This window comes from Ambystoma mexicanum, chromosome 3q, assembly GCF_040938575.1.
Source record: "Ambystoma mexicanum isolate Mex_15411 chromosome 3q, UKY_AmexF1_1, whole genome shotgun sequence".
In the NCBI taxonomy this organism is placed as follows: Eukaryota; Metazoa; Chordata; class Amphibia; order Caudata; family Ambystomatidae; genus Ambystoma; species Ambystoma mexicanum.
Window position 1 is genome coordinate 1,067,156,434 of NC_090926.1, and position 12,182 is coordinate 1,067,168,615.

Below are 12,182 nucleotides of genomic sequence, written 5' to 3' on the forward strand. Positions count from 1 at the left end.
ACTCCACCTCCGGAGAGGTGTCCAGTCCACTGGCATCATGCAGTGACTGCCTCAGGTCATCAAACTGACTATGGCCCGAGATAAGGTCATCTGGAACCGTAACCGGAACCAGGCCGCCATCAGAGCCTTCATCACCCTCTGAAATGTACTCCAGGCGGGGAGAGGAAGACCCCTACGGACCAAAGCCGTGCCAGACCTTAGCCATAGCCTTTTTAGAGGCAAACCCCGTACCACGGGGCCCCTCCAACACCATCGCCTCGAAAGGCGTCGAGGGCGCCGAGCGAGTCGGCGCCGGCGTCGACAGAAAAGGCGTTGACGTCGAGCGAATCGGCGTCAGCTGCAACGCCTCCAGCATCTGCGGCGTCGACACATAGTCATCGAAGCCGGAGCTGCGAGCGTGTCTCTCGACAACCTGGGCGCTGACGGCGTCGACGACCCCCTCGAAGACGGAACTTCGAGAGAAATCGGCGACGACCTCGGCGCCACAGGCGTCGACGTCTTCTTCGAAGACGGCACAGGATCACGCGGTCTCGAGCGCGTCGAGGACCGGGACCTGGAACGGGCATGGCGAGAACGGCTACCCTTGTCCGAGCGGGACCTCGCCCGCGAGCCGTGCCGACCACCCGAGCCCGAAGGCGTACGGACGGTGTCTCTCGACCGGTGCCGATCGACCCCACTCGGAGGCGCAGACGGACCGGTGCCCTGCGATTCCAGAATCGCTAGCATCTGCTTCCCGAAGGAAGCCCATTCCTCCGGTGTCGCTTACATGGAGGGATAAGCGACGGGCGGAGTCCTCAGAAGAGGACGGGGAAGGCGACCTATGCCGGCGCTTCCTGGAATGCCTAGAAGAGGCGGAGGAGTGGCGAGACCGACTCCTGTAAGGAGACCCAACGGACTTCCGACGACGACGCGGAGAGTCACCCCTTGAGTCATCGGTCGAAAGCCCCGCAGACCTCGACTTCCGTGGCTTAGACACCCGGCCTACCGACAGCTTCTTCTTGCGTTCCCGCAAGGCCTTTGCAGTGAGCGACTGGCAGTCGACACAGTCGTCCGTATCGTGGGCCTCCCCGAGGCACCAGAGGCAGGCGTCGTGCCGTGACCGACATCTTGGACCCACAGTCCCTGCAGTTCTTGAAGCCCGGACGCGGGGTCGAAGATGAGAAAGACATCGCCACAAACAGGTCTTCACAACCAACCGAACAGGTTCAACGAACCGAGAATAGAAAACAGCAACTCCGAGTCGAGGCGTACAGAGATTCACGAAGCGAACACGTTCGCGGAAAAAACAGAACTGAGGCTATGGGCGTCGTGCGTCCTACTTATCACATCGGGTGACGCCGGCCGTCGGAGGTGGTCCTCGGGGACAGCGCATTGATGTCATCGACGCAGGACGCAGACGCCAAAGATTTTCCGAAGAATCACAGCTGTGGACATTACCTGTCATAGATATGGAATACGTCGGAGGACCCAATCCCCTCGAATTAAAATTACTCATTTTGGAGACACATTATGCCAACTGATTTTTGGATTGATTTGGAAGTAATCTATGGATAAAAAGGATGGACTTGTAAAAATAATAATTTCTGTAACTAAAGCTCAGGCTTCGATGACTATGTGTCGACGCCGCAGATGCTGGAGGCGTTGCAGCTGACGTCGACGCCGATTCGCTCGACGTCAACGCCTTTCATATAAAAGTATATGGTTTGAGCGCAAGATATCCGCCCGAACCTTGTATTATAATCTGTTTCAGAAGCAGACTTCTCAACAAGTTGGAAGGGAAGGGTAGTCAACGATGGAAAGAGTTAGAGGAAGCGCACACAACCAAGATGAGCAGGGCATAGGCAGGGGGAGAGTAGCATTCATGAATAGGGAAGCAAAACATACTACAAGCGAGCCGAGTGGAGTAGAAGCAAGTAGAAAGAATAGGGAAAGCTCACAGGAACGAGAAGTAAAGCCCAAAAATCATTGCGAGGACAGCCAATATAAACATGATTGGGCAATACACTGGAAGGCAGCACAGAAAAAGTGGAGGGAAGCATGCACAAATGAATTATGGCACACAGTTAATACATTTGCCTTTTAATGAGAATAGGCTAGATTTGGCCTTCATTTCGTTTTTCATTTTGTAATTACTGGTTTTGCAGTTTTTGAAAAATAGTTCCTTTCACCCTCCACTCCCTACTGCCTACTCCTCATCTCGTTTACCTCTGCCAACCCTCTCTTTTTTCAACATTTTATTCACTTTTTCCCCCACACTGAGTTGCACACATTTCCTTTGAGAATTTTCTTTTTCTCACTGGTGGGGTAGAAATGGGGGGATTCTCAGAGGGCCTCATCACAAGTTGGGCGGTCCCCTTGAATGCTGCGGTAACTATTACCGCTGCATTTAAGATCTGACCCTACAAAGAGTCTGGCGTGTTTACTCCCAGCTCAGAGCTGGGGGTAAACACGCTGTGAAAATGGCAAATTTTGGTGCAATTACCACCAGCGGTATTACCACGCGGTAATTGCACCGAAAATTCACCAATGGGTTCAATGGAGAATGGGGATTTAGTTAGCGCTCAATCCGTAATATGGCGGTAATACCGCCAGACCAGTCAGTGCTAATGATAATAAAGTTTGGGTGGTATTACACCCCAGATACCGCCCAACTCGTGATGAGGCCCAGAATGTTCGAATTGGTGACTGTACACTGCAGCACACATGGAGAGACCAGCACACAGGAAGTAGAGGCAGTAGTGGAAGAGAGAAGTATGTCAAAAATAAAAGTAAATGCCATCAGATAGACAGAGGAGAGGTATCACAGAGTAAGGAGTGGGGGAGAATTCAGAAGAGTACAGTAGGACATATGAAGCGTAGCAGCAACAGGACAAGAAAAGGGGAGCAGGCCTCACCCAGAAAGGTGTGGTCGAGGAGCAGCAGTGGGCAGTAGTAGAAATAGGCTGCTAGCTGTAGGTAGGGGTAGACAGCACAACTGGAAGAGGAGATCACGGAGGGGTAGGTGACCAGAGATTGAGGAAGAAGTACACAGTAGCAATGGAAGGAGTACCACCAACCTGTCATATTGTGGAATATCCAGGCCTAGTTCATCCAGAAGAAGCCTCATAACAGCATCACATTTCCCATGAATCTTTAGGGTAGCCAGATCATCCTTTGGGGTCCACTAATGGAATACGAATAAAAAATGAAGATCAGAGACTGAAATTACTATGACAACACATTCAAAACCGTGGACTTCTGAACCCAACAGTCGATTGTTGTGTTCATGCCTCGGGTGAGGACCTAAAGTTTTCTGATCATTGCGCAATAAGTGCCGCTCCTTTACAGTTATTTCACATAACTATGTAGAAAATATATTAAAATGCTAACAATCTTTGTGGAGAACAAGAGTGACTTAGTGGCTGGTTTAGGGAAGTCGCTTGGAGAACCCAGAAAGTTACAAACTTGGTTTATATTACTTTGAAAAGGCATCAGGGAATTTATAAAGAACATTTATTTGAATTTAATTTTGAACACACAAATCAAGCTTTGCTAAATGTATCCTCATTACTGTATGAAAATATATCATGATAAAGCTGAGCAATAATGGAAAAGGTTTACACCTTACCTCATCTCTCTCTCTCTTTCTGAGGATTGTGGCAAGTCAGACATAGAAGACAGACACGAAGACATGTTTCAACGATTTCAAGTTTATTAAAATCAAGTAAAGAAAAATAATGGCCTTATCCCTACTCCAAGTGATGGTTGTTCCCTATTCTAAATAACAAAGGTACTACAGTTGCTGAGGACTTTTTGGCAGACCTAGAGACCTAGAGACTCGCGTGGTGGAAGGCGAATCTTTCCAACTTCAGCTGTTCACAATCCCTACAGCTCCGCGCTTCGTTCCCAGGAGGGGGCGGAGCCTCGTTGGTCACGTGAGGAGTCACGTGACAGGAAACAAGCACAAAACACACTCGCTCTCACCCTCGCGGCGTAAGCCCTGGTGGCAGAAGGGCTGGTGCTGTACTGTTAGGCTGTTCGGCGACTTCGGCATAAGGCAAGAAAAGCCTACAGTCAGCAAAGAGGCCAGCAGACGAGTCAGGTAAGAAGGAAACGATATGGTGGAGGTGGGACCACAAACACGCTCTAAGCAAAAGCTTTGCACACGGCATATTGAAAATCCTGCAACTATGAGTGAGAAAACATGTACCAAACCACATGGTTTGGAGGGTTATAATTGGTCGAGTTTCGAACAGCAAATGACAAACAAGGTTTGTTTGGTACAGGAGGTGCCTGGGACATCAATAAGTGCAAACTCAAAAAACTCCAATAATGAATCTTTTTCTGTGTCTCCGCTTGCGCAAATAATCACCAAATACTTGGCTAGTCGCTCCACTAAAAACAGCCAAAGAGAGGTCATGGTGGGAAATGGACACCTCACACAAGCGCAAACATTTACTGGCGCTAATTACAATCTTGAGGCAAATTGTAACATCAATACCAGCGGAATAAACATGGCCAACATAGATACCATAATGCTCGAGTGCGAAAATATTGATGATCAAAACCAACGCATAGAAAAAACCAATTTGAATGGTGAAAATGCCGTTGAAAAAGAAATCCAAGATGGAGTAGTATTTGTCCACCCCATTGAAATCAATACATTAATGTTTGATTCACCCTTCGACGTGACCGATCACGAACTGCTACAATTAGCAGTCCCAGAGCGGTCAGGCGAAGAGAGTCTTATGCGCTTTGTTTATCCTCCCTCAGACCACAAGAAAAATGATGCAGAAGATAGAAAAGCGCAAACAACTAAAAGCTCAGAGAAACTGGGAATTTGTGAGCTCAATATCTCAGTTGGATCGGATAAAGGAAAGGAAAAAAAAGACATGGCCAAAAAATCAAGGGTCATGGAAGAGAATATGGAAATCAATTTACAACCAGGGCTACAAACATTACACAAACAAATTTATGCTCAATATAATAATGAAAGTAGGCAGAAAAATACGCCAAAACAGACCGCTAGTTTTGACTTTGCAGGTCGAGAAGCACGCCTAACGGAACGTTTAAAAGCAGATGTTGAAGCCATGAGGCATAAACTTACTGAAAGCTTCACAGACAAATATAAAAACAAAGACAGACGTGATATAACGGGACCTATTGAAACGATCGACAAGAACAAAAATAACATAACTATCGATCTGTCTCCTAAAAACCATACTCAAATAGAACAAAGTGCGTCGCTCACCGGAAGGCAAACGCCAAAAAAAAATCAGCTGCTGGTAAATTCCTCACTTAGTTCAAGCAGCAAGTTACATGATCAGCAGAGGAAAAAAAGCCGCCAAAATAATTCCTCACATTTGATGTCAAGTTGTTCAACGCCTGGTATAACACAAGCTGATAACACGAATCCAGGGACATCAGCTCCAAACACCGTAAGACACAAAGTCGGAACGGAAAGGGAGCCCGAAGAGAAAGAGGCTTCAAATCAAGATCTGGAAAATGAGGCTGCGACAAAAACCAATATATCAACGGCGGCTGCCATTCAAATACATAATAATGTCCTCGCTGCCACCTCGTTGGCTCTAATTCCCTTTATTAAATTATATGAATCACTTCATGACGAACTTCAAAATAACAACGCACTATTAAGTCAGTTAAATGAAAAGTTCAATAGATTGGAAACCGCTAATAGGGAGCTATCTCATCAAATAGGCAATGAAGCTTCCAGAAACTGGTCACGTCACACTGAATTAAGTACACAGATTAAAAATGATTGCATGGGAAAAAGCCGCCTAATGAAATTTCTGAAGGAAAACATGAGGCAAGAATCAAGTACACAAGATAGAGAGATGGAAAATGCGGCCGGCATGACAGACCTTGAAGTAAGAACGCCTAGTCAGACGTGTGGAGATAGGAGTCCTAACAGGTTTACAATACAAAATAACAAAGAAGTAACAAATATCGAGCAAAAAGACCTATCGCAGGAAAAAACTGCACTAAATCAAATAAATAAATATCCAGCAAATAAAGAAAAACAATCAACTATGGAGAATTGCAGTACATTGCTTAAAGAAGTACAAACAAAGTCTACAGTCATTCTGCCTGCAAGAGACCTTCAAAGTGATACAGCAGAAGACGCTCAAGCTGGGCCATCTACGTACCTGCAAAATGCAACAATCAAAAAGACAACTTATGGCATATTTGGAGGAGCAGCAAAAACCATTACACACGACGCAAAGGCTGATCAATCAAATTTGGAAAACCTAAAATCGCATAGAAAGAAAACGGAAAAAAAAAAAAACCTGGACGTAACAAAAAAGAAAAAAAATTCCTCTGGTTCAAGAAAGTTTATTCGAAATTTACCCACACCAATAAAACAAAGTCTTTTTGCAAGAGAAAAATCGGCATCAATCAATAAACAAGAAAAGGAAAAACCCTTGATAAAAATAACGGGGATAACAGACAATCCTATCCCATCAAATTTGAAAAAAAGAATGAGAATAGACTCTGACAACGCTTCTGTGCAATCGATAGAATCCTCAGTAGACCTATGTGATTTGTCAACTTATACTGACAATTTTGTTGAGGAACAAACGGCTGATTCCGATGTGGACGAAACTAGCGAGTCAGCTTTGAAAGAATCTCGCAAAGGATTTCAAAAAGGACACTTTGAGAAACAAAGAGCAACAACAACAAACATAAAAGCGGTTAGAGAAAAACTGATCGTAATGAATAATGAAAATAAACAACACGAGAAAGAGAGTGGTAACAATGATAGCACGGAGACAAAAAATCAAGCCTCTCTAAATCCAAAGTTAACACGTGCACAATCACAGATTAAATTGCGTTCAGAAGAAAGTCAACAACAAACTGAACAGAAAGAAAAACTAGGAAAAATAAGGATTGAAAACATTTTTCAGGAAGAAAACGATGTAAACCTAAACAGAGGGAATGTTATGAGACTATTACATTCAGTCCCTATCCTAAGAACTATTACAACATATGACATAAGAATCGTCGAATACCTCTCAGAAGAACGAGGAGATCTAGTACTGCTACACATCAACTCGAATGCCGTAAGGAAAACACTCATGGGAGCCAAAGACGAATTATTGTTCATGGGATTTGAAATTACAGATGAGGAAGAATCCATTTCCCAACCCCCTAGAAGCTCAAATACCAGAAAATCAGAAATTGAGGCTAAGGAACAGCGTCGTGATACCATAAGAAACCAGATGAAAATCTGTCAGGTGAAAAATGTGAAAAAAAATGAGGCGGATCATAAGTCAAGAAAACAATAGGTAGAGGAAAATGGGCGAGAGGAGGTTGTAACTTTAATCTCATGGAACACACGAGGTTTTCAGCACCTCTTTGAAGAATTTCCAGTCGATTTGACGGATAATTTTCTAATTTGTTTACAAGAAACATGGTTGTGTAGTTCGCCGGTAAAGGACGGTTACCTCACTCTGCTAAATCCAGCTGAAAAAAATGCTCGAGGACGCCCGCAGTCTGGACTAATAACCATGGTCAAACATGGATTAGGATGGGAAATATGTGAAACTAACAATCCAAATAGTTTCGTACAAGCTACATTAATGCGGAGATCAACCAGCCAAGAAACGGAGGTTAAATACATACTTTTAATCAACCTTTACTGGAATCCAACAAAGATCTCAATCAAACTGTTCATCCAAACAGTAACATCGATAATTGACAAAAATCAAAAGAAATATCAAGATTTATCAATAATCATATGTGGAGACATGAACCTATCATGGTTCAATACAGAAAGGAAACTCATAACATCAAATATAAAAGAAAAACGAACCTCTAGCGAAAGAAGAGTGCGCTGGGATCATGAAATGGAAGCGAGAGATTGCGATCTAGTAAATGGACATATACCAGGAGATATCCCTCCATTGTTCACTTGGAGAAACTTTGGATACAAAAAAATACTAGATTACATTTGGACATCCAGAAATGTTTGGATAAAGATCTTAAATTTAAGTATTATCGAAACAGAGCGGAGTGACCATAACATTCTAAAAATGTCTTGGCCAATACATCGTAAAAAGGAAGCAGTCACATATAATCAACCGGTGGAAATAAATCAAGGACGCAACCGGCTTCGCATAAATGAACAGCAGATAAAGAACCTCACTAAGGAATTTCGAGTAAGACCAAACAAAGACAAAGATTCAATCAACTACACGTCGTTGTTGCCGTACCAACAAAGGAGCAGCCAAAGTTTCTTAAACAACAAACAAACACACAAGCACGAATGGAGCAATTTGGTTAAAAGCCAAAAAAAAAACTCAACAAGGACATACGAAAATTGAAGTGTCACTGGGGTACATATACCTATCAACAAATAAAACAAAGGCGTCAGACATATCGTAATTGGCATAAATCATTTGCCATAATAAGAGACCAAGAACGAGGACCACAAATGATATCCCTGTTTCAATCTAATAACACGCGCGAGATCTGGCGAATTCTAAACAATAATAATGCGCACCAAACTGATATGCTTGCAAACGGAGTGTCTGAGAGAGCGTGGCACCAACACTTTACAGGCGTATTTAACCAAACAAAACAAGTCTTAGCACGTGATGTGAGTTGTGAACCAACCAACTGGAATGTAGTTGAATCTACAGAAGCTATTCAAATCGCAATCTGCAATTTAAAAAACTCAAGAGCAGCAGGTCCTGACGGTGTATCCAATGTACAATTAAAAGCTCAGAAAACTGAATGGGCAAGCTTTATTGCGATTCTGTTTGAAAGAATTGCAAAGCAGAAACAACTACCGGAATCTTGGACAGAAGCTATTGTGATACCAGTGTTCAAGAAGGGAGATCGTGCTGACCCAGCAAATTATCGACCCATCGCCCTTCTTGACACAATGGGGAAAATAATGGCAACATTCCTACAACAAAAGATCACTTTATGGGCCACTAAGAAAGGTATAATGGACCACCGTCAAACTGGGTTCACAAAAGGAGTGGGGACAGATATTAATCTGACCATAATAAATCTGCTAAAACTAGAAACCATGGCAAAAAAAACTAATTTATACATAGCATTTGTAGATATGCAACAGGCTTTCGACACAGTTAATCGAGATCTTCTGTGGAGAAAACTTGTAAATTGGGGATGTCCAACCAACATTTTGCACCCAATAATGGCTTTTCACACGAAAACCTCGATTCGAGTAAGATTAAACGGTAAAGGAGATCTAACCGAAGCCATAAATACCACCAGAGGGGTGAAACAAGGATGTCCGTTGGCTGCAGTCCTATTTAAATTGTTTATTGCCGACATTCCGAATGCACTGAGCAAGATCCATCGCTTCTCACCGAAAATAAATGGCCAACAAATCTGGTGTATAACCTATGCAGATGACCTAGTCCTTCTGGATCAAACACAAATAGGGCTCCAACATCTACTTCAGGGTCTACATCACTATATGAAGGAAAATGAACTAAAAATCAACGTAAACAAGACCAAAATAATGAAATTTGGACCAGCCAAAGGAAAGAAAAACCGAGATTTTACATGGAGGATTGACGACGACAAAATAGAAGTTGTTAAAGAAATTCGATACTTAGGAGTATTAATTAATACGTCAATTTGTGAAAACAATTGGGTTACACACCTGATACAACGTATGAAAACATTCTCTCTGCAAGGGGCAAAAATTAATAGCTTGTATGGAAAGTTCAGTCTGCTTCCAGTACGACAATTTTATATTCAAAAAGTAATTCCTGGAATTACATATGGGTCGGAAACCATATGGAACTTGGATTATGAAATTTGGACAAAACTGGAGGGCATTTTCTGGCGGAAAGTGTTAAGCTTACCTAATTACATCCCAACTATCGCAATAAGACATGAACTTGCCCTAGAAGAACTGCATGGCTGCGTAATATGGAAATCTCTCGCAATGTTAAGGAAAATGCGGATCACAAACCCTGAACCTGCATATAAAATACTAATGACAACTGGCAATTCGAAGACCAGCAATTTAATTGAGAACTGGGTACACAAGCTCGAGAAAATTTTGAATGCAACTGACATCACACTCAAAACACTTCTCGATCAGCCACAAATAGCAAAGAAAAAATTACAACAATGGCTGTGGATAAAAAATATAGAAAAACTAAAAGATCTCTCATCCACCTTGGACAAAAGTCAGTTAACAAACAAATTAAATAACGTGCCCAAATATTTGCAGAGATTCCCCTCGAGACACCATCGGAACGGCTTCTTGAAATTAAGATTAAATGCTATAAAAACAAATCAAATGCTCGTGGCACGTCACATGGTAAAAACACAAGATGAAGCATGCAGATTTTGTAAGATACACACTGAAACACCTAAACATCTTATAACAGTATGCCCAGAGCTTAAGCTTAGGAGAAAACTCCATCTTGGGAAATTTGCGCCAAAAAATGACAACATGGACGATTGGTGGCAAAGAATATTAGGTGGAAGTTCGATACATCTAACTTGCTCGACAATAAACTTTCTAGATGATTGTTTGGCAAATGAAACTTAAGCCTGGGTGATGAAGAGTGAAATGTAACAGCTGATGTTCTTAAAAGATTTTAAACAAATGTAAAGGAAAATGTTGTGATAAAAGTTTGATTTAAAACTAAAAATTACAATAAAAAAAAAAAAAATAACAAAAGTTATGCTTGTCGGGATGTCTTTTAAATATAGCATTTGTCATCCGTCCTAAACGTATTCTATCCCTTTTGGCTGCCATAACACTAGCAGCAAATGAAAGCAAAGTGGCAGGTGGAAGTATTCTACTCTCCTCTTGGCATGAGAAAGTTGGGGCTGGACCCCCACCCATTTGTAGTTTAATTTCTTTCCCCTTCTTAGTTCGGGCCTTAGCCTGTAGATACAATTAAAAAAACAGTTATGCGTTTTCCATGACACTATGCAGAAAAGGGATCTTGAACCCCCTCAAGCAAAATTCTGTTAGGCCCGCAATGTTTGGTCTCTGATTGAAAAATGTCTTCCTGTAAATCAGTATTTGGGTGCTGAACCTCCAGTATCTCTCTTGCTTCTCCCTCCAGGATGTCTCACCCTTTCCAGTCTCTGTTAGCCCTGTAACTACTATCCAGCCTAAATGGTGATAGGCATACTGCAATGCATTTCACCCCATCCAGGGGCCCTGGCCCGCTCAGTCACACATGGGCTGGACGGCCTTGTCAGCTGTGCATTTCATGCAATGTTCTCAGCCCCTCCAGTGGTTTTGTCTCTCTCAGGATCTTGTGGGCTATTCAGCCTCATGTTCTCACCCCCTCGTGGAATGCTTCAGAGTCTGGCCCCTCTCCTCCCATTTCTCTGCACCGGCCGCATACCCGAGTGTTGGGGACACTGATCGTTGAAGAAGGCAGTGCCTGCGGAGCCACGTCTTCGAAGTCTTCCGCTCTCTTGCAGCGAATCCTCGTCTTGGCTCGGGAGCGTGGGTGGTGCGTCACGTCGCTGGTGGATCAGTTTCCAGCTTCAAGACGTCAGGTCATCAGGTGTTCTGCGGACTCCAGGATTTCTCCGCCCACCATGCATCTGGCGTGTTTCTGTCTCCAGGATCGACCACTCTTCCCTTGTAAGTATGGTTGTACGTCCTTCAAGGTTCCCCTGAGAAACTATTGGAAACCGGATTGGTTCTGTGCCCTAAACAGAAGTTAACAGAGTTGGGGTCAGCAGCCAAGCCTTTCTCAGTTAACGGGCCCATTACATTAGAACATGGTTACATTCTCATAATGTGTTAACGCAGTTGTTTGCCGCGTTCGAGATGTAGCAACGTTGTTAATCACCTTGTTGTTTATATACGGTTCATCATGTGTTGCATCTAAGGGATACGCAGATGTGTTTTTGCTTCAGTTTGATATATGGACTCAAGTAGGTAAACAAGTTTACTCAACAGCACATTATGAAATAACGGCACAACTTCTGTGTAGGCGATTCTAATGATCTTGATCTTCCTTTCATTACTAATTTCAATATACATTTCTAAATCACTATCATGACCATAGTTTCTCATGCATGGTAGTATGTTTTATCTGCAGGTCATATACAGATGCACCTTATTTGTCATAAGGGAGTGTGATGGAGCTGCTCAGGTATTGTGCCATGAATCTTATTTTATGTATATGAAGGTTTATGTTTAGGAGTTCTTGAGATTA

The 12,182-nt window shown here is 43.0% G+C and overlaps 1 protein-coding gene across 2 annotated transcripts in view; it reads right to left on the reverse strand.

Annotated features, from left to right (window-relative positions):
- Positions 1–12,182, reverse strand: part of SIRT7 (sirtuin 7) — a 421,359-nt gene that overhangs the window by 63,006 nt on the left and 346,171 nt on the right. For both annotated transcript variants that reach the window (XM_069655301.1, XM_069655302.1), the window contains exon 9: positions 3,057–3,163. In XM_069655301.1, the coding sequence (XP_069511402.1) occupies positions 3,057–3,163 (107 nt within the window). The remainder of the gene's footprint in view (positions 1–3,056; positions 3,164–12,182) is intronic.